General features: G+C 47.8%; 2 protein-coding genes and 1 long non-coding RNA gene across 3 annotated transcripts in view; 1 reads left to right on the top strand and 2 right to left on the bottom strand.

The window, feature by feature from the left end:
• LOC142777486 (uncharacterized) overlaps window positions 1-22,959 on the bottom strand; it is a 96,447-nt gene that overhangs the window by 48,505 nt on the left and 24,983 nt on the right. The window contains exon 2 of the long non-coding RNA XR_012888134.1: window positions 4,509-4,577. This is a non-coding gene — a long non-coding RNA (uncharacterized LOC142777486). The remainder of the gene's footprint in view (window positions 1-4,508; window positions 4,578-22,959) is intronic.
• Window positions 1,515-17,403, top strand: LOC119161422 (thiol S-methyltransferase TMT1A). Its single transcript, XM_037413878.2, has 2 exons — window positions 1,515-3,466; window positions 15,352-17,403. Exons 1-2 carry the CDS (start codon window positions 2,924-2,926, stop codon window positions 15,586-15,588), a joined length of 780 nt encoding a protein of 259 aa, XP_037269775.2. The 5' UTR covers window positions 1,515-2,923; the 3' UTR covers window positions 15,589-17,403.
• LOC119161421 (cotranscriptional regulator ARB2A homolog) lies at window positions 17,320-22,145 on the bottom strand. Its single transcript, XM_037413877.2, has one exon. It carries the CDS (start codon window positions 21,961-21,963, stop codon window positions 20,926-20,928), a length of 1,038 nt encoding a protein of 345 aa, XP_037269774.2. The 5' UTR covers window positions 21,964-22,145; the 3' UTR covers window positions 17,320-20,925.

The following is a 22,959-nucleotide window of genomic DNA, read 5'->3' as shown; positions in this document are numbered from 1 at the left end:
GTAACGAAGCACCCTTAATTAATAATATACATAGTGCTTATATTCGCCGACCCGCTGACTTGCGCTTTCAGCGGAAACCAGCTAGCGCCATAGCGCTAGCTGGTTGTAGACATGTAGTATACTAGACATGTAGTATACTAGATATGTAGTATACTACATGTCTTTCACGGGAAAAGGGCATGCAGGAACGCCGGCAAGCGATTCCACGGCACGCAGTTCCGAGAAGCGCCCTAAGAATGTGGATTTTCCCGATATCAAACGTTATACGTGTACCGAATGCACGCATGAAAAAAAAAAAAATGGCAGCATATTCAAGGAGTGAATGATGGGGAGTGGGGCGAATCATTCGCCCGTCCATTCGTTCTTGCTTCCGTCCGTCCATGCGTCCGTCTGTGTGACCGTCCGTGCGTGCGCCTGTTCTTGCGTCTGCACGTCCGTCCCTGCTTTCGTCCATGCATCCACTCCTGCGTCCGTCCATGCGTCCATCCGTCCGTGCAGCCATCCGTGAGTCCGTCCATGCATCTGTCTGTGTGTCCGTTCGTCCACCTATTCAACACTCCAAGTACCACCATCTCGCATGTTTTCATCATATATTCCTCATATAGAAGCACCACCATTCAGCGGACATTCCAAGGACTGAACGAGAGGTGGCACACACACACTTTCTTACGGCTTGCGCTTTGTGTCTTCTTCCCCCCTTTAACCACCTTGAATTCATGGTATATACTAGTTAATTGTATCTACTAATCATATGGTGGTTTCGGAGCGTAAAACGCCACATATCAATCAATCAATCAATCAATCAATCAATCAATCAATCAACATGGAGCAGGTGAAGCAGATGGACATCGCTGTCTAAGAGCATATACTATCGCTGCCTGGATGATTTCATGTCGCACATAACTACGTGCCCAGTCGGAGAATACATTTTTCTGTTTCACGTATACACTATAAAAAAAGAGCGAGTAAAAAGGGTGTCTTTTTGTCCCACAACAATAATCGTCATCTATATTACCTTCCATCCTTGCGCTATCGCCCCACGCCCGATACATTCCAGTCACGATCGACATGCATATTATCAGGGTCACATTGCATTCTCGATAGAAAAGTGGCCAGCGCCGAGTTTTCAAGAAAGGAAGCGCACCCAAGCCTGATGACGATTATTGTTGGGGGACAAAAAGACACCCTTTTTACTCGATATTTTTTTAGAGTATACTGCTCTACCCTTTCGTAGCAAGGAAAAAAAAGAAGAGTGTGTTTGCGCTTAAACGAGATTTTTGAGGATTCATGCAACAAGAACTGTGCCATCGAGACGTTAAACGTCGGCAGCGCAGCATCACTGTCGCGCTCTGGTGGTTACAAGGTCATGACAACGCCTCTCACGCCGGAGCGTATTTATGCTTCCTGAAATGCTCCCTGAAACGCGCTGTTTAGGTTTTCGAGATAAATCATAACACTTGGGCCCAAGGTGCTCGCAGCATGTCTGCGTGGGGTTAGTTTGGGCATTTCTCAGACAGAAGGGAGGCAGGCGGCTTGTGCTACAGTTGGTATGTCACGAGCTAAGGACTAAAACAAAGAGACACACGAAATCGACAGTATCTCCGATTGCATCTATAACTAGAGTGACACTATTGAGTTGCTCGCCTAAACGGCAGCCAGTAGCCCATGGAAACTGGCGGCGTTTTCGGCCAGCTGGGCAGCCCATAGTTGGTCTGCAGGGTCCGAGCTAAGCGGTACGGATCCCATTCGAGACATCTGAGGGCAAGCCCGTAGTGTATTTCAGATCCACTCGTTCTCGGCTCATATCTGGACTTTGTCATAATATTGGTCTGAATTATGACGGCCGTAACCAAAGATGAAGAGCACGTGCTATCGTTACAATGTAATCACTACACTGCAATCAGTGCTCTACTGGCTAAGGCATTACGCTGCTGACTCGCAGGTGGCGGGATCAAATCCCAGCCGCATTTTAGATGTAGGCAGAAAGCCCGTACGTGTACTTAGATTTATAGAAACCCCATGTGATCAAAATTTGCGAAGCCCACTACTACGGCGTCTCTCAAAATCAAATCTTGGTTTTGGGACGTTAAACCCCCAAAATCATTATTATTATTACAATGCAATAACCAAGATGGTGAAGACTCGTTAACGAACACTATGCGAAATTTCCTTTCTTGCGCACGCTTCGATGGGTAAAAGATTAAAATGAACAAAGCGTACAAGGCTACAAGGAAAACTTTGGCCATTTGGCTCATCCGAGTGCGCACTTGTCTCCGCTCACCGTGCGCAATTGAAAACGTTCCGGGGTCTGTGATTGGCATGTGTACATACTTTTCTCTAAAGGCAAATAAGCTCGAAAGGCGTTCCTGGCTGAGCACGTGCGAGCGAAAAAAAAAAAAAGCAGAACAATTCCAGGCCCTTATGTTTTTCATTCTCACCCGTTCTTTACGCATACGCTGCTGCTGTGCGGCCGCTGAAGCCTTTCGGGTCAAATTCCTCTTCGCCGTGCTGTGTGTCACGTGCGCGTACGCGCTACAGTCGGTCGCATCGAGGAACCCCAATTTCTCGACTCCGGAGCGTCTTCGTGCGGCCCGCCGCTTTTCTTTTCCTATTCTTCGTTTCGGCCAAGAAGCAAACCGGTTCCAGCAACAGCGGTGTGCCCCGCCAACCGAAACCTCTGCGACCAGCGCTGGTGCGGCACACCGAAAGAAGGAGCGTGTGCCGAAGCGCGGCCGCGGGAAAGAGGTGACAGCGGCGGTCAGCGCACAAGACGGCAAGCCAGTCGCGACCGTGCTAAAACGCTTGTTTGAGCTGCCTTTGAACGTTTTTCTTCGCTCCTTTTTCCTCACTTTTGTTTGCCGAGCTACGCGCCGCCTGGGTCGATCCGAGGGGCCGTACCTGTAACGTCCTTGGAGAAGAGACCATGTCCCCTCACGTGCAGAGCCGGAGTCGCGAGAACTTCGCGCTGTACCTGTACGCCGGCGTTCCGGTGACGCTGTTCGTCATGTGCCTGATTCTGCGCCGTCAGCGCAAGGAGGCCCAGCGGCGCTTCTTCGCCTGGATCTACTCCAAGTACTACGCCGAACACAACGCGGCCATCCTGGCACCCTTCAAGCGAAAACTGTTCTCCGACATGGGAGAGATCGAGTCCGACGACCCGACCCTGCAGGCGCGCGGCGCCATCCGCATCGTGGAGATCGGCGTCGGCACGGGAGCCAACTTGGCCTACTATCCGACGGGCAGCAAGGTGATCTCGGTGGAGCCAAACCCGTACTTCGAGAACATCTTCAGGGAAAACCGCTGCGCCTTTCCCAACGTGGAGATCGAGCGGTTCGTGCTAAGCGGCGCCGAGGATATGTCTTCCATACCGTCCGACAGTGTGGATTGCGTCGTGTCCACGCTGGTGCTCTGCTCCGTCGAGAACATGGCATTTGTGATACGAGAGATCAAGAGGATCCTTGTCAGGGTACGTACACTGTACATGGTTATGGGATGATTTTTTTAAAAGCTAACTCGCAGTGACATCATCGTACGCGATAATCCCGCTGCCGGCGAGCACAACGTTAATATCTATAAACGCTGGGCGAGCATACCTACATGCGGAGTCAGTGGCGTAGCCAGACAGTGGCACACAAGCCCCGTGCTCCTCCCGGTTATTGTCAATGGCATACAGAACACCACATGACAATCGATTATCTCTGCCTGCCCCCTTCATATCGAAGTGCCCCCCCCCCCCCCCCCGAAAAAAGTTTCTTCCTACGGCACTCGAAGGTTCCAACAATCGATGCTCTCTTTGTCATTGGCTTGTCTGCGATCGGCCGTTTTTGATGCGACAACCTGATCTCTTTACGGGTGACTTGTCACTTTACGTTCGCCACGTTTCATCGTTGTCTGAATATGAAAGCACCTCCGTCGTTGTTGCCCGTAGCAAGTGAAGCGCTGAGCAGTCATCACGCAGAAGGACCTAGCATGGAGCAATTCGGGAAGCGGTTAGGATGGGGCATGGCGCAATGCGATGAATGAACGCGAAGTAGTACACCCGGCAGGCATTCGCCAGGCATCGCTTGGACCTATTTTCCCGATCGAACGAGGGCTCCAGATCTTTTTTTTTTCTTTTTGTACCGAGGGAGAAAGGAGTCGGAGAAACAGATTTACCACGGCTAAAACAGGCACGCATCCGATCGGTTGCACCCTTTAAGGTGTCTTTTTGCTGTACATTCTTAGAAGATCGAGTATTTGAGGAGTATTTCTGCCTCACAACTATAATGGTCATCCAAGCCTCGCACTTTCCTCGCGTAATCGTCGCGATGCCGCTATTTTCCGGTTACGAACGACATGCGCACTATCAGCGTGGCGTAGCATTTTTGGTAAGAAAATGCTGAGAGCCGGGTTTTCAAAAAAAAAAAAAAAACACGAGCAGGCCAGATAACGACTACAGCTGTGTGGCAGAAATACTCCCCAGATACTCGATTTCTTTCGTGGAGTGTAATAATACGACAAAAACTCACAGGTTCACCTGAAACGTCTGGTTGGTAGGCCCTTAGATGCCTGGAGCAACGCACCACGGGGGATCGGCCCTGAAAAAACGGACGGTAACTTATCTTAGAAATAGAATTGTTTTACCAGGCCGGCGAATGACATCTTTTTCTGTTCGGCCCTTGTATTGCTCCCGCCTCACCACACCCCGAAAGCTTTTGCACTGCCTCCAGGGTCGGAGGTAGCTCACCGAGGTTTTGCACTGATCCCGTGATCGGCCCGCCGTCGACCAAGCTACAATGTCATGCGAGGCATAGAGTTCATATAAATACACTAGAGGGAACTATGGCGCTAGTGTCTACGGAAGCTGCCATGGGAGCTTAAACGCATGGCGCTTCAGCGAGCATGCATGCATGATGCATGGAGGAAGGAAACAACGTGGCATGATGGGTAGTACACGGATTTGCCCTATTTTCGTACTGTATGCTCCGTTTGGCTTCGTGAGGCTTGAAGCTGCTTTGTCACGAAAACAACAGTCTGCAAATGTCCGGCAGTCACCACCTTCACCTTTTAGGATCGATTGATTGATATGTGGGGTTTAATGTACCAAAACCACTAGATGATTATGAGATACGCCGTAGTGGAGGGCTCATGAAATTTTGAATACCTGGGGTTCTTTAACGTGCACCTTTTAGGATCACCATTTCAAATCGGGTCACGAGGTTCCATACGGTTTGTTCTTTTATTTGAAATAAAATCAAAACACAGCAATAAACGAAGTCACATGTAAGTGCATTCGCCGCCCGCGAGCACGAAGACTATAGGCTAATCCACGTAGTACTCATCATTCCCATTATATACGCTGGAAATTCCCATGGTCGCTGAACGATCGCAGCGTCCCCTCTGGGTAATGGGCCTTTTCCGTGTAGGTAGTCTGCGCCTTCGCGCCGGCCTCGATATATATTCCAGTACACTATAGCCTCGAGGAGGCACGCGCCATTATTTTTGGTGGCCACACGTGACGACCCGTTTGGTGGTCTTCATGTGCGGCGGCGCTCACATGAGGGCTCCCTAACGACACGCACGGACTAAGCGACATCTGGCGCCACAAACATGCAAGTGTTTGTCCCAATCACGGTCGGGCTAGACTGCACTTGCGCGCACTTGGGAGCGCGCAGGTGCAGTCTAGCCTAGAGTAATTGTATATGGTCCCTACGGGGACCATATACAGTTACTTTAGTCTGGCCTAAAGTTACTGCATATACAACATGCTACCTAAAGGTAGCATATAGAGTAACTCTAGTCTAGCCCCGCCGTGTCTCAATTAGAGACGCAAACGCAGGCCTCCCAGATATACCGACATGCAGCGGACAATTTCGGAATCCCAAGAGCCACCACTTTTGATTTCGGCGATCTCCACTTGCGGTGTTGTTCTGACTAGAAAAAAGGCCCATTTTAGGAAACTATGATGTGAGGACATCGCTATGACGTAATGATTACGTCACATTGACATCACGCAGTCTGTGGCGTCATGATGTGATGTCACCAAGCGATGATGATCTTTCGCACCACTCACGTTGACGCCTCCGACGTGCGACGCCTGTTATTTTCACCTTTATGATCACACTAACATCATCTCACGTGCCTTGCATACTTTGAGGTCACCAACGGAGTGCGCGATATCAACGTGACGTGTCATTCTTGATCGGGGATTAGCGAGTGCCAATTTTTCAAAGAAGGAAAGCTAAATGTAGTTTGAAAGGGTAAACGCTTGGGCAGGTTGGTGGCAAAGAACGCTCTTTGATGATGATGATGATGATGATGATGATTCCACAGATATGGCTCGTACCCACTCAGGGGGATCGGCCAAGAATCGATGACTTGCCACTGTTGTCTCGTCCTTTTCTAATCGTTCTATGCGCTGCAAACACTTTTTTAAAATGAAAGCCAAACGATTGTTGTGTGGCAAGATACTCCCTAGAAGGGTGCGACTCGTACACTCCAAATGCACAGGGCGTATTCGGGGCGCCTTTATCCCCAACAATGCTAATCGTTATCATCTCACGCGCCTCTCCTCGCGTTATCGCCTCCACTTTTAGATGACCAAGGGGGATCGCGCTATCAGCGTCGCATAACATCCTCAACAGGAAACAGTCGAGAACCAAGCTTGCGAGAGAAGAAACGCAAGCGAATGCACGTGTTCAGTTGCAGGATTTCCAGCGCAACACCGCGGGAGGAAAAACCTGGAGCTTCAAAGGCCGGCAAAACTTTCACGAGACAGTGAGCGCGTGAAACGGCAACGTTGAAATACGTTCAAACATAAATCCCTTGAATAATTATTCAAGCACTGTGTACAACGAACGACCTTCATCACTATAATGTACAGAGAAAAAAAGCCTTAGCTGTGTTTTCTATAAACTTACTGTAATTTCCTGTAAAGGTTCGTGTACTGGAATGATTGACAATAGAAGCGAAGGTGGACGCATATTTGTACACTAGCTGTAAGGCTACAACATATGCCAGCAGAATTAGGCACTTTTATAGGTGCGGAGCGAGCGATCATCCTATTGAGGTATCGGCAAACGGGGGCGCAGCCATGAATTTTCTTCGGAGGTGGGATCAACCACCATTCATGTATTTTCATGCATGCATTTGTATGCAACAAGAAGGCAAGTTGGGCCAGTTGGATTACGTTAATAATTGAACGTTCTGATGCACATGCGCGAAAGACCATGTATCCGCTTTAAATACCCCCTTTTTTTTTTCTGAACCATAAACCTTCAGTTGTGAGAGCAAGCGCTGTCCTTGTCAGCCTCTTCTGTCCGTCCGTTTTTTAGTGCGTTTCAACAAAATTTTCAATTATGCATTTGTATGTGTGTGTATATATATCCATGCGCAAAACAAAAAAAAATAGGGGGCTGTTGCGCCTTTGGGTAGCGTGGTGCGGACTCGGGCCATCCGAGTCCCCGGAGAGGACGAGTAGAGAAGCCGGAGAAGGAGAAAAAAATGTTTATATACAGTATTTACATGGTAGCGTGGTACAACATGAAAAGAGAATCACACACGAGCGCCTCTGCGCTAGCGTTTTTATACATCGTCCGCCTTCCCAAGATCCCTTGCAAAGATAATTTATGCGCAGGATACTCCAATGAGATCGTCGTCTTCCTCTCCGGCCCCGAAGAGGGAAAGCCAAACACCGCCTCCCTCTGAACCTAGGAAAGGGGGCAAGGCATGCCCAGTTCGCTGTTTGGTGAGGGAGACCCCACGCGCCAGCGTGGCACCACAGTGAGATGACGTGGAATCCCATGCGCAAAGTCGCTCCCTGATGCAGCCAGGTTGACTCAAGCAAGGCAGAATACCCCGTACAGCTGCTGGGTCGACGCTGCTTCGGAGTGTTGCTCTCGGCGGCTGACAAAAGCTTGGCCAACGACTTTTGTGTCAAGAGGAGCCGGCGACGTGGTTTTTCCCGATTGTCCGCGTCCTTCGCCGTCCCGGTGCAGGGTTGACTCATCAACAGCTGCCAGGTGCCAGCAGGCCGCGAAGACCACGTGGAACTTGGGCGAGGCACAACAGCACCCCCGCCGCCAGATGATACATCGGGAGGTCGAGTTGTTCCATGCAGCTCGGCCGGGTCGATGTCGGCGACGTTCCGGCAAGGCTCTTGCTTTCTCGAAGGGCCTGGTCAAACTGGAATGCTCCAAGAGCTGGCCTCTGCGCCCCGCTTCGGTGAAAAGTGGGTGACAAGCTCCAAGAAACGACCTTTGTCAGCCACACACAATGCGACAAGCACCGCGTGCACGCCACTCTCATCGCCAGGCCTCAGATTTTACAAAGCAAACATCTTATCTTAATAACTTAAGCTCAAGGAAACAATGTGCATACCAATCGGGACAAGTGTCCAGTAACTCTTTCATACGTAATTCCATTTGGAATCGAGATAACATTATAATCAAGCTAAACAAGCAAACTGTAGAGCTCGGGACAACGAGGGAGTCAGTAAAAAATTTCTCTATGCCCTCACTGTAACACATTGAAAGAAAAAAAAAGAGTACACATAAACTAGGTAAAGGTAAACAAAAAAATCAAACAAACCTTCCGCGTCTTTTGACGAGTCAAAACGCTCGACTTAGGGCGTCTGCATTTGTATGAAGGCCACCTCTCTTGTAGCGCACCTCGAAATTGTGCTGCTGCAGTGCTATGCTCCATCTGAGCAAACGACCATTCTTAGGTGACATTTGGTGTAACCAGGTTAGTGGAGAGTGATCAGTTTCTATAATAAACTTAGAGCCAGCAACATAGCAGCCTAGTTTTTGTACGGCCCAAACAATGCAAGCACATTCTTTTTCCGAAGTGCTATAAGCCTCTTCCCTGCTGCTCAATTTGCGACTCAAATACAAAACCGGCCGCTCCTCTCCACTCTGGTCCGTCTGACATAGCACTGCTCCTAAACCGCGTTCGCTTGCATCACACTGAATAGTGAAAGGTTTTGCAAAATCCGGTGCCCTCAAGACGGGTTTCTCACTCAATGCGTGCTTCAGCTTCTGAAAAGCGTCTTCCTTTTTAGAGTCCCATTGAATGTTCCCAGGTTCGGTCTTGCGTAAACTATCTGTCAAAGGGCTGGCAATCTCGGAGTAATTCGGGACGTAATGCTGATAGTAACCTGTGAGGCCGAGGAATGCTCTCATCTCGGTCTTAGTGCTGGGACGACGATAACCGACCACCGCGGCTACCTTGAGTTCGGACGGTCGACGACGCCCATTTACTACAATGTGCCCTAAATAGCTTACTTCAGCACAGCCCAAATGACATTTCTCTCTCTTTACCGTAAGACCTGCATTTTTGATCCGTTCCAAAACCATCCGAAGGTGTTCAACATGGTCTTCCCATTTGTCCGAAAATATCGCCACATCGTCTAGGTAAGGCAGCGCAAATTTCTCGAGCCCGTGGAGAACCTTATCCATCAGGCGGCTGAAACAATACGGCGCGTTCTTGAGCCCAAAGCTCATCATCAAAGGACGAAAAGTGCCCAGGGGTGAGATAAAAGCAGCGTATCGACTCGCGCGCTCTGTCAAAGGGACCTGCCAATACCCCCTAACAAGGTCTAACGTAGAAATGTATTTCGCCTTAGACACTGTCTCTACCCTCTCTTCAATGTTAGGAATAGGGTAAGTCTGGTCGATTGTTACAGAGTTCAGGCGGCGATAGTCCACGCATGGCCTTGGATCACGGCCCGGAATCTCAACCAAAATCAAAGGCGAGGTGAAATCACTGTCTGCTTCGATGATAACACCTAGGTCGATCATGCGGCGAATTTCGGCCTCTAGTATCTCTCTCTGTCTAGGTGACACCCGATACGGCTTACAGCTGATCGGCTTGTTAACCGTCAGCTCAATGTCGTGCTTAATCACATCCGTTTTGCCTGGCTTCTCGGAGAAAACGGTAGCGAATTCCTGTACTAAAAGCTCTAAATCTTCCTCTTGAGCCTTACTTAGGGTGTTCCCTGTGTCTACCCTATCTGACAATGTGCTGCTGACCGTGCCATCGGAAAGACAAAGGATTTCCGCGCCCTCGTCCTCAGGAACATTGAGTGCAAGGTTTACTACTGCTTTTCGTCGCATGTAGGGTTTCATTAGGTTACTGTGATACACTTTGGGGCATTTCCGGCCCCACTTTACCTCGTAGTTGGTGTCTGAAAGCACTGACATCACTGTCGCTGGTCCCTCCCATTGTACGTCCAGCTTGTTTTTTCTTGAAGGGCACAACAGCATCACCTCATCGCCCACTCTAAAGACTCGCTTTCGAGCTGACTTATCGTAACGGGCCTTGGAAAGCGCCTGTGCTGCGCGCATGTTGCTCTCCACCACTTCGCGTGTAGTCCCCAGTCGCCCCAATAAATCCAGTACATAGGAAACCACATTAGGGTCCTCCCCATATCCAGTCCATGACTCTCGTATCAAGTGCAGCGGACCTCTCAAGTTCCTGCCGTAGACAAGTTCAGCCGGACTAAAACCCGTACTCTCGTGTGGGGCCGACCTCAGAGAAAACATCGCAGCTGGTATACACCCCTCCCAGTCACTTTTATGCTCAAAGCACAAAGCTCGCAAAACGCGTTTCATGACCGAGTGCATGCGTTCCACAGGGTTCGACTGTGGATGGTGAATAGAGCTATGCGCGATTTTTATCCCGCAGCGTTCTAGGAATGTAGTCGTAAGGCAGCTTGTGAACACACTTCCGTTGTCACACTGTATCTCCGAGGGAAAACCCACCCGAGAAAAAATAGACAACAATGCGTCCACCACGCATACTGAACTCAACTCTTTCAGTGCGATTGCCTCCGGGAACTTGGTGGCAACGCACAGCGCGGTCAGGACGTACCGATATCCTGATTTAGATGGAGGCAGAGGCCCCACGATGTCAATCACGAGCCGACGGAAGGGTTCTGTGACTATTGGCACTAGTTTCATTGGTGCCTTCCATTTGTCTGTTGATTTTCCTATCCGCTGACAAGTGTCGCATCCACGGACAAACATCTCTACATCCTTCCAGCACCCGGGCCAGTAGAACTCCTGAGCCAGCTTAGCTTTCGTTTTCTTTATACCTAAGTGGCCCGCCCAGGCGTTGCTGTGGGCCAGGTCGAGAATGTTCCGCCGGTATTTTAGTGGAACTACCACTTGGTTGTAGACCCGCCCTTTAGCGTTCTCATACCTGCGATGCAACACCTCGTTTTGGGTGTAGAACGAAACGTTCTTCCTAGAGTTACCTTCCTTATGTATGGCATCTAGCAGCATAGAGAGTGCGAGATCCGCCTTTTGATCGACCACTAGCGTTGCACGGTCGGTTCTGGCTAGCTGACACCAACTGGTGGACGCGGGTGTTAACACCGAGCCTGTCACCAAGTCCTCGTTTTCGGGCGTTAGAGATATTTCCTCGCTGTTGTCGACCATAGCCCCAGTTTCCGTCTCGACAACTCGCATGGCAGACTCATTTTCCGTCGCAACTACCTCAGGTTTTCCTACACTGCCCTCGGACGTCTGTTCCCCAGAGGGTGAGCTGCTCAGCTGTTGCGTCAGCTCGCGCGCCTTCGAACGGGTAAGGGCCATGCAAGCTATTTCGGTGGCAAATGATTCTCCACGTGTTTTTAACATTTCCTCAGACTTATTTGAAAATAGGTAAGGGAAGTGCTCCGGAAGGTTGGCTGAAATTGCTGCTTCCGTACACAATTGGCCGAAAGGGCCCTCGATTACAACCCTCGCTATCGGTAGGCAGACGCTTTGCTTTTCTGCCACTTGCCGAATCCAGGCACACTCTCCTATATAGTCTTCGGAAGATACGCAACTTGGATGCGCTACATCCATTGTGGCCGCCGAGTCCCTCAATACCCTACACATTCGGCCGTTCACTGAGAGTGTCCTCATGTAAGGCTTCAACAGCTTTAAGCTATCCTCTGACTCCTGAATTGTGGCAAATGCCATGTGCCTCTTACAGCTCCTGGCCATGTGGCCCTTTTCTCCGCAGCTGTAGCAAACAACTGGCTTCCGCGCTTCTAACGCATGCGCTATGTCACCAGGCGCCTTTGAACCTGATGAAGGTGCCGCCTTAGTCCCCTCACTGTCCTTTCCCTGCTGATTGTCTAATAACTTGGAATTTTCGGGTTTCCAGTTATTTCTTGCAAACCTCTTGCGTCCCTGGTTTCCCGACCAGCTTTCTACCTTTTCATTTTTTTCCGAAGTTCGTGGTGTACTGCGGAGACTACGGCGTGAGCAGTAATCTTCGGCGAGTTCTGCTGCCCTGTTCATGTCTACGTCTTTCATCCTATCCTGCACCCAAAGCCTTACCTCCTCGGGAATTCCCCGGTAAAACTGCTCAAGTACCATCAACTCAATGACCTTGTCATGGTTGCCATAGACTTGCGCGCTTTTGAGCCACTCTTCAAAGTTGGCTCTAATTTGGTAGGCATAGTCTGAATGAGATTCGTTGCCCCTCTTAGAGTGCCTGAACCGCAGGCGGAAAGCCTCTGTCGATAGGCGACATTTTCGTAGCAATGCAGCCTTTACCCTGTCATACACCTCGGAGTCCTCTTTATTCATTCTTGCGATAACATCGGACACTTCGCCTGGTAGTACGCATATCAGTTTTTGTGGCCAAGTCTCCCTACTAAACCCTGCATTTTCGCATGCTCGCTCAAAATGCACGAGGTATAATGCAATGTCGTCACCCGCCTTGAAGGTGTGGATTAGATCCTTTATCTTTGATTCTCCACCCCCTGAATTTTGATTTCCCACGGACATACGAAGCTCCAGTTCTTTCAGACGGATTTCATGTTCTTTATCCTCGCGATCCCTCCTTATTTCCTCCTCTCTTTGTTCACGGGCTAAGCGCTCACGCTCCTCTTTCTTTGCCAAAATGGTTTCTCTGGCCTCAATGGCCTCTTCTAAACTCACTTCCTCTTTTCCCAAGTGCTCCAAAATTTGTTGTTTTCTTTTAACCGAGCCGACCGAAATATTCAGCTCCTGACAAATTTCGAGGAGTTCTTGGACCTTAAACTTCTCCATCTTAGATATGCACACCGTTTCTCTTCTAAGGTAATTTTGCCCACGAGCCACCCAATTCTTGGTCTGCGAATCAAAATTTACCACAATCACCCTACCACGTTACCGACCATCTGCGCTAACGAGTCTGGCGAAAAGAAGAGCAAACACGCGGCACTCACCACTTCGATGCAGCCGACGCAGGCGAATCCCATAAGCTGCCAGCCACTGTTGCGCCTTTGGGTAGCGTGGTGCGGACTCGGGCCATCCGAGTCCCCGGAGAGGACGAGTAGAGAAGCCGGAGAAGGAGAAAAAAATGTTTATATACAGTATTTACATGGTAGCGTGGTACAACATGAAAAGAGAATCACACACGAGCGCCTCTGCGCTAGCGTTTTTATACATCGTCCGCCTTCCCAAGATCCCTTGCAAAGATAATTTATGCGCAGGATACTCCAATGAGATCGTCGTCTTCCTCTCCGGCCCCGAAGAGGGAAAGCCAAACACCGCCTCCCTCTGAACCTAGGAAAGGGGGCAAGGCATGCCCAGTTCGCTGTTTGGTGAGGGAGACCCCACGCGCCAGCGTGGCACCACAGTGAGATGACGTGGAATCCCATGCGCAAAGTCGCTCCCTGATGCAGCCAGGTTGACTCAAGCAAGGCAGAATACCCCGTACAGCTGCTGGGTCGACGCTGCTTCGGAGTGTTGCTCTCGGCGGCTGACAAAAGCTTGGCCAACGACTTTTGTGTCAAGAGGAGCCGGCGACGTGGTTTTTCCCGATTGTCCGCGTCCTTCGCCGTCCCGGTGCAGGGTTGACTCATCAACAGCTGCCAGGTGCCAGCAGGCCGCGAAGACCACGTGGAACTTGGGCGAGGCACAACAGGGCTGTGGTTTACAGCCACCACAACCTGGGGTTATGCCGCTCGACTGCTGACCTGCAGGTCGCGGGATCGAATCCCGGCCGCATTTTCGATGGAAGCGAAAATGCACGAGGCTCATGTGCTTAGGTTCAGATGCGCGTTAAAGAAACCCCAGGTGGTCTAAATCTGCGAGCTCTCCACTACAGCTCTCATAATCATGTTGTGGTTTTGGGTCATTAAACCCCATCAGTTATTACGGGGCTGAGGATTTGAACGCCTAACCAATACCCTAGCAACGCCTCCGCTAGAAAGATGCCTATGACGTCACACGCTTTCCCATGGACATGGGAGGTTCCTCGTGGTTCAGTTCTTCCTCCGCGAGGAGCGCATTTTCGATGGAGGCGAAAGTGCTGTAGGCCCGTGTGCTCAGATTTGGATGCACGTTAAGGAACCCCAAGTGGTCGAAATTTCCGGAGCCCTCCACAACGGCGTTTCCCATAATCATATGATCGTTTTGGGACGTTAAACCCCACATATCAATCAATCGATCTCCGCGAGGAACGCTCGCAGCCGACACTGCTACGTCCGCTGGATTCGGAAATGATGCAATCGCAGAGGCACGACCGTGCTGCCTCCGGGACGGCAGTAGACACTTCTTTAATCTCGGAGGCTGCAAAGTTTAAAGCGGCCGACGCAGCGAGCGCACACAGCCGACACTGTTTGGTGGAGCGGAGAAGGAGAGAATAGGAGAGGGCTGGGAACCAGCTTTTAGGCTCACGTCGAAGGCATCTAGTCAAGGAAGCATTGCCTCTAGCTATACCAGTGTTGGCCAAGTCAGTTCAATACATGTGCAACAAATGACTGACCTCTACATCTCAAACACGTTGCACTGTAGTGAAAGTTTTCGGATCCCTTCGCCAGTTAGAATCCGTAACTTAATTAGGGAATATCTGCGCAAATGCCTTCAGATTCTAAGAACATTGTTGCCATTGTCGGAAATCAAACCATCTTCGCACCCCTTTTTTTTTCCGATATGAGCTTCCACCACTCTGAACTATGAAATGTCATTGAAAGGCCAATCTACCACAGCAGTCGGTAGCACATGGCAATTATAGAAAACAATCGTCATCATTAAGCTGAGTACGCCTACTGGCAGGACAAAAAGCCTCTCGCACGTTTTTACAGATAATCGAGTTGTGTCCTCGTAAAATTGTGCCGCCTTCTCGCACAATTGCCTTCTCTTGGAACCCTGTCTGTCACTCTTGGTGAGCAGCGGCTATCTTCCCTTCTCGCTACATGACCTGCCCATGCACATTTCCGCTTTAGTTTTTTACTAATATGTCCTTAACACATTTGTTCCCTGTCTGAATCAGCTTCCTTTCTGTGGTTCGCTGCATCATCCTCATTTTATGTTTAGTTCAAGTAGACCACGATAAACAGTGCAAAAGGCTATGAATGATAAAGCTGGTTTTTGTTCCTTGATGCAGGGTGGCTGCTTCTACTATGTGGAACACATCGGCTACAAGGAAGGCACGTGGTCGCGCCGCCTGCAGCAGCTTGTACAGCCGTTATGGTCACTGGTCAGTCATGGATGCCAGTTGACCCGTGATGTGCCACAGTACGTGGAGTTTCTCGGCTTCCGGGAGAAGTACGAGACAATCCACTACCCACATGAGATGCCCTTCCTGGTACGGCCCACACTCGTTGGCAAGGCCATCAAATAGACAGCATGGTTATGTACTGCATTGTTTGCAGAATGGCAACGCATCTCCTGTGTCAGGCCACAGCGATTTGCGTGTAAACCGCATTGCTTCTGCAGGACTCCAGAGTGCCACTGAATCCCATCGCCGTTCTAAGCAGTGCTGAAATGTGCGGCCAATACTGCGTCTGCAATGCGATTCCGACTTCACACTGTGTACCACATTGATTTCCCCTTCTCATAAACTGTTTGAATTGAGTGTAATTCACGATTGTAATTTGTTGACAAGACGGTTGAAGACCACTTCCACTGAACAAAAAAAGTAACTAAAGATTGGTGTGGCCGGTATAGCAGACCGGGTTTCTATTTCAAGCTCATGCATGGTCGTGCTTACTTCTTACTATTTTGCCACCCTAAGAATACCACATCATTTCCAAGGAAAAAAAAAAGATGCTTCCAGAAATACTAGCGAGTCAGTTTACCATTCTCTGCCTAATAGCAGGGGGCATGTTGTGGATGACCTGCATAGCTAGAGCTCTGACAGTATGGTGTGCTACTTTTGGTCACTGTTTTTGAGAGTATGTGAGGCTTGTAATATTACATCGTGTTGTGAGAAGTATACAAAATACAGTGTAGCTGAACAGTTTGCATGTGAAGACTAAACTCTGCATTTCACATAATTACAGAGGTGAACGCACACTTCAGTACAAAATTCCTGCCGCTGCAAGCTATTTAAAACAGACGACCTGCGCTACGGTATCTTTCCAAATGCCATACCATGTTCACTTAGCTTCAACCTTACAGCTGTGTTACTTTGGTTTGTAGATGCATATGTCAGTTACAGTTTACTAAATGAAAATGCAATATGGATCATAAGTGGATTGCATGAAAATTATTAATGTGCATTGTTTTGTTAAGAGTGCTAAGTATGTGGTGTCTTAAGCGTCTGTTCTGAAGTGGTTTGTCAATATCCGTATGCGCGAACCCGCATTGATGACTACCAAAGACAAACTACATGCGAGTAATTATGAACAATCTACAGTGTGTTTTTATCTGAAAGGTAATTTTTACTATTTATGTAAAATAGTACTTTATAATATATAAATGCTTTGGACATTTTCTGTTTATGCATTCCTTATTTTATATTAACAATTTATATAAAGAATATTGGTCCACCAGGATGATAGCTGTGCTTTTGTCTAAAAGCTTGAGAACTAACATGTGATTCTCTGGTAGTGCAACTGCATTGCACTTGGGGCGAAATGTTAAAACATAGTGCACATTGATTTGGGGACATCTTGAACAAGGCCAGGTGGCCAAAGTTAATCTGGCTTTGGTGTATAAAAAAACTGGTTAGACAACAATTACTAGCCTAGAGCATTTGTAAAATGTGTGTTTGAAAATCTAGCTACCAATGAAACATCTTCAACAAACAGCATTTTACTGATTCAATTTCTTGTACGTGCCAACAAATAATATCATGAAATGCAAGTACCCACAGATGCTGGATTGTAGTGCTCTGAAAAAATGCTCTAATTTATATTGAATTTTGTAGAAGAACTTGACAAATGATAAAGCTTCAGAGAAATATGTGACCAATTGTAACAAAGATGTTTAGTTTTACAAAGCAAGTAAACTAGCAGAGTGTTTCAAGAATTTAGTGGCTGTGCATGCCTACTGAAAAAAACCGTGGACTGTGTGCATAAAGTGCACAGAACATAGTACCATGTTCCTATATTTGTACAATCTAGTAAACTTGTGCTTCAAATGATTTTATTACAAAAGAGCACTGTAATACAACGAAACAAATGCTACAATAAAAACACTTTTTTTAATAAAACATGTGCCGGTGGTTAGGATACCAAAACACTCTTGAGTGCTAAGGAAATATATTGATATTGAAGGGAAGCATTGCACGAAATTCAGCCAAGAATCTGTACACCAAGAATAGCGATAAGAATAAAAGATAAAACATCTAATTAAAAGAGCTTATATCTGAGCTAATTTGCACTACAGTGGTTTATAACAGTAATAAAGTAAGAAATGTTACACAACACATCTATGTTGTGAGCTTTGACAATGCATACTGTGACCAAGACAAAACTAGCTTCACAAGCTTCATGCACCACAGTCGCCACCGTCAAGGAAGAGCACGGAATGTGGTCAATACAAAACACAAGTGTTGACACAAACAACATTTATAGGCAGAATACTGTTCCCAATTAACAAACAGAGAAATAGGACGGTGAAATGAAACAAAGGCACAAACTTATCACAACATTAAGCGCTTGATCTGTGCTCAAAATATAGGAAAATGAGCAGGTTCCTTAATATGAACAATAAATTCGGGCTCTCGTAGAGTAGTCCGAAGCAATATTTCTCCTTCGGTAGTCCAATCAGCAAGCACCAAAGATAGTGTAAGACTTTGGCGATCGATTTTGTTATTATATAATTAGGCTAGCAACTGCCGCGACGTTGTACACTAGAAACATTGAAGAAAGATTGCCAAATGCATATATATCTTGGTGCTGTGCATAAAACTGGTGCTGTGAATGATGGCCCGTTTCCTTCCTTGTTTAATCATGTTTTTCAATGCTACAAGTTTTTGAAGAGACAACCAGCCTTAATTGAACTGATAAGCATCGCATGAAGAAAGCTAATGCTGCGGTGTCTGGTAACCTAAATGAAACGTGCACTCACAGTCAGAGCCATGGCTTATACTTCTGCCATACGCGGCAACTTAAGTGCACTTTGAGTGAGTGTACTTACGCTCATAAAGTGTCATTTTGGCAGTTGGCTGCTACACGACAAAACAAAGTGTACTTTGGAAATGATGACAGTGGCAAATGCTGGGTTTGTAGCGCAATGTATATTTGTTACGTCGGACCACGTTGTCTTCGTGGAAGTGGCACCAGTGGCACACGCCATCGTAAACTGTGGAGAACGACTCGCCTACACATTTGCAAGTGTGCCTGAAAGCAAACAACGCGATTGATGCAGCCATAGCACAGCATGTGCTGCCGCAACCCCCCTGGCGGACGTGGCCGCAAACTGCCCGAGAGTGCACGTAGCAAGAACTGTTGTTGATTTACGACTTGTTTTAATACATAGCAGCATCCCTGATAGCGAAAACAATTTATATGTAGTATGAGCAGCGCTTTAGGCAACAGCGTATTTCTGTGCAAGCCACTGGTACTGAGGCTACACACGTCGTAGCAGAGAAGTGAGATTGGGGAATGCACTAGCCAGCAAGTGTACTTTTCAGCGAGTGACACTTAATTTTGCCCGTGTGACACCGCGCAAATGACACTTGCTGCTAAGTGTACTCACTCGAAGTGCACTTAAGTTGCCACGTGTGACAGGGGTATTACTTAGTAACTTTAGCTGTAGATTGTTTTTTAGGAATTCACAAAGCTTGGTGTGACATCCGCAGTGAAAGATACTGTGTCAGAAAATAGAGTTTGGCATAATAACACAGCTCTTCATGCTAATGCTAGCTAAGCTCTGCCAAACATTTGCGCTAACGTCCCAGTTGATGTTCCCCACGGTATCCTCCCAACGGTAACAGTCATTGAAAAAGTTATGCTCCAAGTTAATGTGCATACAAATTTAAATATCACAAAATACATTTTTGGTGATGTTTCATGCACAATGTTCTTTCTATACAAAGTGCGTGTTGCCTTGTGGTCATCTCACTCTATACAACGTTGGCAAGCACAATAGATAACCCAAATGGTGAGGTAGCAAAACAAATGTATCTAGGGCTCTCCTACTTCTCGGGTGATCAAACATAAGTACTAGACACCATGCCACACTTAAAGGAACATTAGAGGCAAACAATCCCATTTGACCCCCCTTAGCGAACATTCCAGTTCAAAAGATCTCGTGGTTAGTTCCAGTTGTGTTTGAAGGATTGCCCGATATCTGAAGTGCGAGCTTAACTTTCAATATACCTAATCTGCTAAAATAAAACATAATGCCATACACTACAGTACAGCAGCAATTGAGTGTTGGAGTTGCAGTGCAATGCTGTATACACTTATACAAACCACTGGAAAGCAAGTTCACAGTTTATGACGACAAAAACTTCGCCTGGATTTGACCAGTGGAAATTATGGTTTGTATAACTTTATCGAGATACTTTTCTTTGGATATTAAGAGGGCATCCTTGTCACAGGTGATAAAAACTTGAGGCAGAGTCGACCTGGTTATGAAAAACTACTTCATAGACATTTCAAGGCCAAGAAGGTCACACAAGGCGTGCATGCCGACGGGCTGGTCTGGTCTTCACTCTTGTGAAAGAAGATTCATTATTTCACAATGATAAGCAGATTCATAGCTAAGCTATTTATGATGTAATCTATGTGCTATAATATAGCCTCATTGATTGCCTCCAATGGTTAGTTCAAATGTAACCCGTGGCAGATCAAGAGTAATCTTGGAAGCCCAACAGTTACAACAGCTAGACAAAAATAGTGTCGGCATTACTTGTAATATATTGTCACGGATAAAGTGATCAAACTAGCTCTTTTTCATAGAGTAACAAGGTGCAGAGCAGGAAACATGTGACAAAGGCAAATATGGCAATTATTTAAACACACTGAGAATGGGAGCTGCGATTCAGTACAACTGCAGCCAGGAGTTAAGAAAGCATTGGCTGTACAACGATACTTTGGAACTCTGTGACGAGTCGACCCTTCTGGCACCTTCTAGAGAGTCTGCTTCTCCAACTGCCTTCTACAAGAACGCCGCTTGTGATGGGAGTCCGTGTTCTGCCTGGACTGTCACCTCTGAGCCTAATCGATAATTGTTCTCCAATAAACTCTTTTACAGCTGTAATAATGCAGTTCCTCGTGTAGACACACCTATGTTATCTTATACTACAAGTACATCCTACACACACTTCCTAAATTCGATACTTTTCAACTGATATCGATGGTGAGTGTTCTAGAATGGCTTTCGTTAAATTAATTTAAAGTGTTAGACACGAAGCCCCACATACTGTTTTTTTTTTATCCTGAAATGCTCATCCTCCACACCATTTCCTTATCATAACACACATTGAGCAAAAGGCACAAGGACTCTGCCTTGAACATTCAACAACTACACTTTGCTGTACAACCTCTGAAATATGCACTAAATATAGGTACTTGATTAATTTACAAGAGCGCTGCAAGTAAACAAAAAAGGCAAGGCTACTACCGGTACTTTGCATATCGCTGTATCTCTACATTACGCTTAGTGGTACACGCTCGTACTGCAGACATTTGATAGCATACATTCCGAAGGCACTTGTCACGTCAAAAATAAAAATGAAGCCAAAAGGACAAAAAAAAAAAAGAGGCTGTAATACGTCGCCTCACTACAAATCGTTCTGCTCTCCGTTCCCGGACGACTTCTTGTGGTACGCCGTCTCCAGGAACTCGAAGACGGACGCGAAGCTGGACCACGACGTCATTTCGTGGGTGACCGTGCCAGCAGAGACGCGCTTGACGTCAACGGTGCCGTCGTGTCGTTCCCTGAGGGGCCGATCGAGGGGTTCCGGACTGGACACCCAATTCCTCCCAACCTGGCTGAAGAGCTGCGCGACGCGCGGGTGCGACTTCTGGCGCGCGAAGCTGTGGACGGAGTCCGTCAGGGCGACGGCGAAGACGCGAGACGAGAACGATGCGAAGAACTCGGTTGCCACGTTGACGGCGACGACACCTCCGAAACTGTGCGCCACGACGGCTACGTGACGCGCGGGCGCCCGTTTTTCGACGATGTGTTCCCAAACGTAGCGGCCGTGTTTCTCGGCAGTTTCACAGTCTCGCACTGGAACGCGCACGCCGTCGATTACGCGGTGAGTATCGTTAGTGTTGAGCACAATGACGGCGTAACCGAGCCCCTGCGCTCGCCGAATGTAAGGCAGCTGAGTGCCTTTTTTGAGCGAGTCGTTGATGATGAGCCGCCGCGACCACTGACCGGCTCGCACGACGCCGCTGCCATGTATTAAAATCAACAAGCGGTCCTTGTTAGTGAACGCGTCTTCAGACACAAATATGAAAGATCTCGGCTCGTCCTCATGCGCGTTGACGGGCACGGTGACTCGCGTCAAGTGCGTCTCTTGCTCCAGGAGCTGGTAAACGTGCTCGGTGATAACATCCCCCAGAGCTTCGTAGCGCCGCTGGTTGTAGCCGTGGTCGTTCGAGCGTACATAAAACTGGTAAGGCTCACCGGTCTTAAGGTGCCTCAGCTGACCAAAATCGTTGAAGAAGTATCCGAAGTCGGCGATCGTCGATGGGAACGGAGAAGAGTCGTCGTCTTCGACGTCCGTGGCTTGACGTACGAGAGACCGTTTTCGCGGGAACCCGTCATTGGTTCCTGAGTCCGGCGCACCGTGTTTTTGGGTGGACATCATTCGAACAGCTTTAAACCACGTCAAGAACCACAATTTGTGTGTCCGTAGGGCAAGTATCCAGCTTCGGTGCAAAACGTTAACTTTGGTTATCGAACCACTTACGTCACACTTTACTTAATTTGCGCGCAAATTGTTTACGCCAAACCCACTCCAGTCGTAAAGTGAGCTTGGCTTGAATCGTCTGTGCTCAGTGCTGGGCTTGGATTTGAAATGGATTCTAGATTTTGTTAGTGTCGCTCGCACTTGCACTGCTTCACACTATATCAGCACTGGGAACCGTCGAAACAAAAACCAACCTTGATTTCGAAAAAGAAAACACTAAATCAAGTTATTGAAACACGAATGGTTTCAGTTAGCACGCTATATATGAACATAGCAGATATTACGCGGCTGTCATTATGTGAAAACGTACTCACTGCACGTAACCAACACAACTCAAATCAATTCTTCGTCGTTGCTTCGTTTTCATGGTTTTTAGGTAAATTGCATTATAAAAGCGTCTTCGGTTTCTCTAACATTTTAGTGCACTCAAGCTCAATTTTCATACGAGTATTGACGTAACAGAGACAAGAGGATGCGAACGTCGCTTTATGAGCTTTGTTTCGCAAGAATGATTGCGTTACAAGTGTATATAAGCAACAACGTGGTGAAGTTTAGGAAATACCGTTTTGCCAGCAATATCGCCGCTTCGTCGCAAGCTGTCCACTTTATCAACGGTGTATTTGTATACTGCGTGAAATTATTTTTAAAACACGACACGGCACACTGCAGAGGCGGACAAAACCTCGGTGATACGATCGCGGCTCAAACGAATTTCGCAGAGATCCTTGCCGAGGCCCACTAGCCCACAATGTAATTAGGTACCATTGCTGCGAATCGACTTTCACCCCGCGACATTTCGTACGAACATACAACACCGCGCTGGTGCGAACACGGCTGGTGACGCCACTTTTTTTTTTCCTGACACGTCGATGCGTGCGGCCGTCGTTGTACTGC

This window comes from Rhipicephalus microplus, chromosome 2, assembly GCF_043290135.1.
Source record: "Rhipicephalus microplus isolate Deutch F79 chromosome 2, USDA_Rmic, whole genome shotgun sequence".
In the NCBI taxonomy this organism is placed as follows: domain Eukaryota; kingdom Metazoa; phylum Arthropoda; class Arachnida; order Ixodida; family Ixodidae; genus Rhipicephalus; species Rhipicephalus microplus.
Note: the sequence above shows the minus strand (reverse complement) of the source record. Positions and strands in the feature narration are given on the sequence as shown.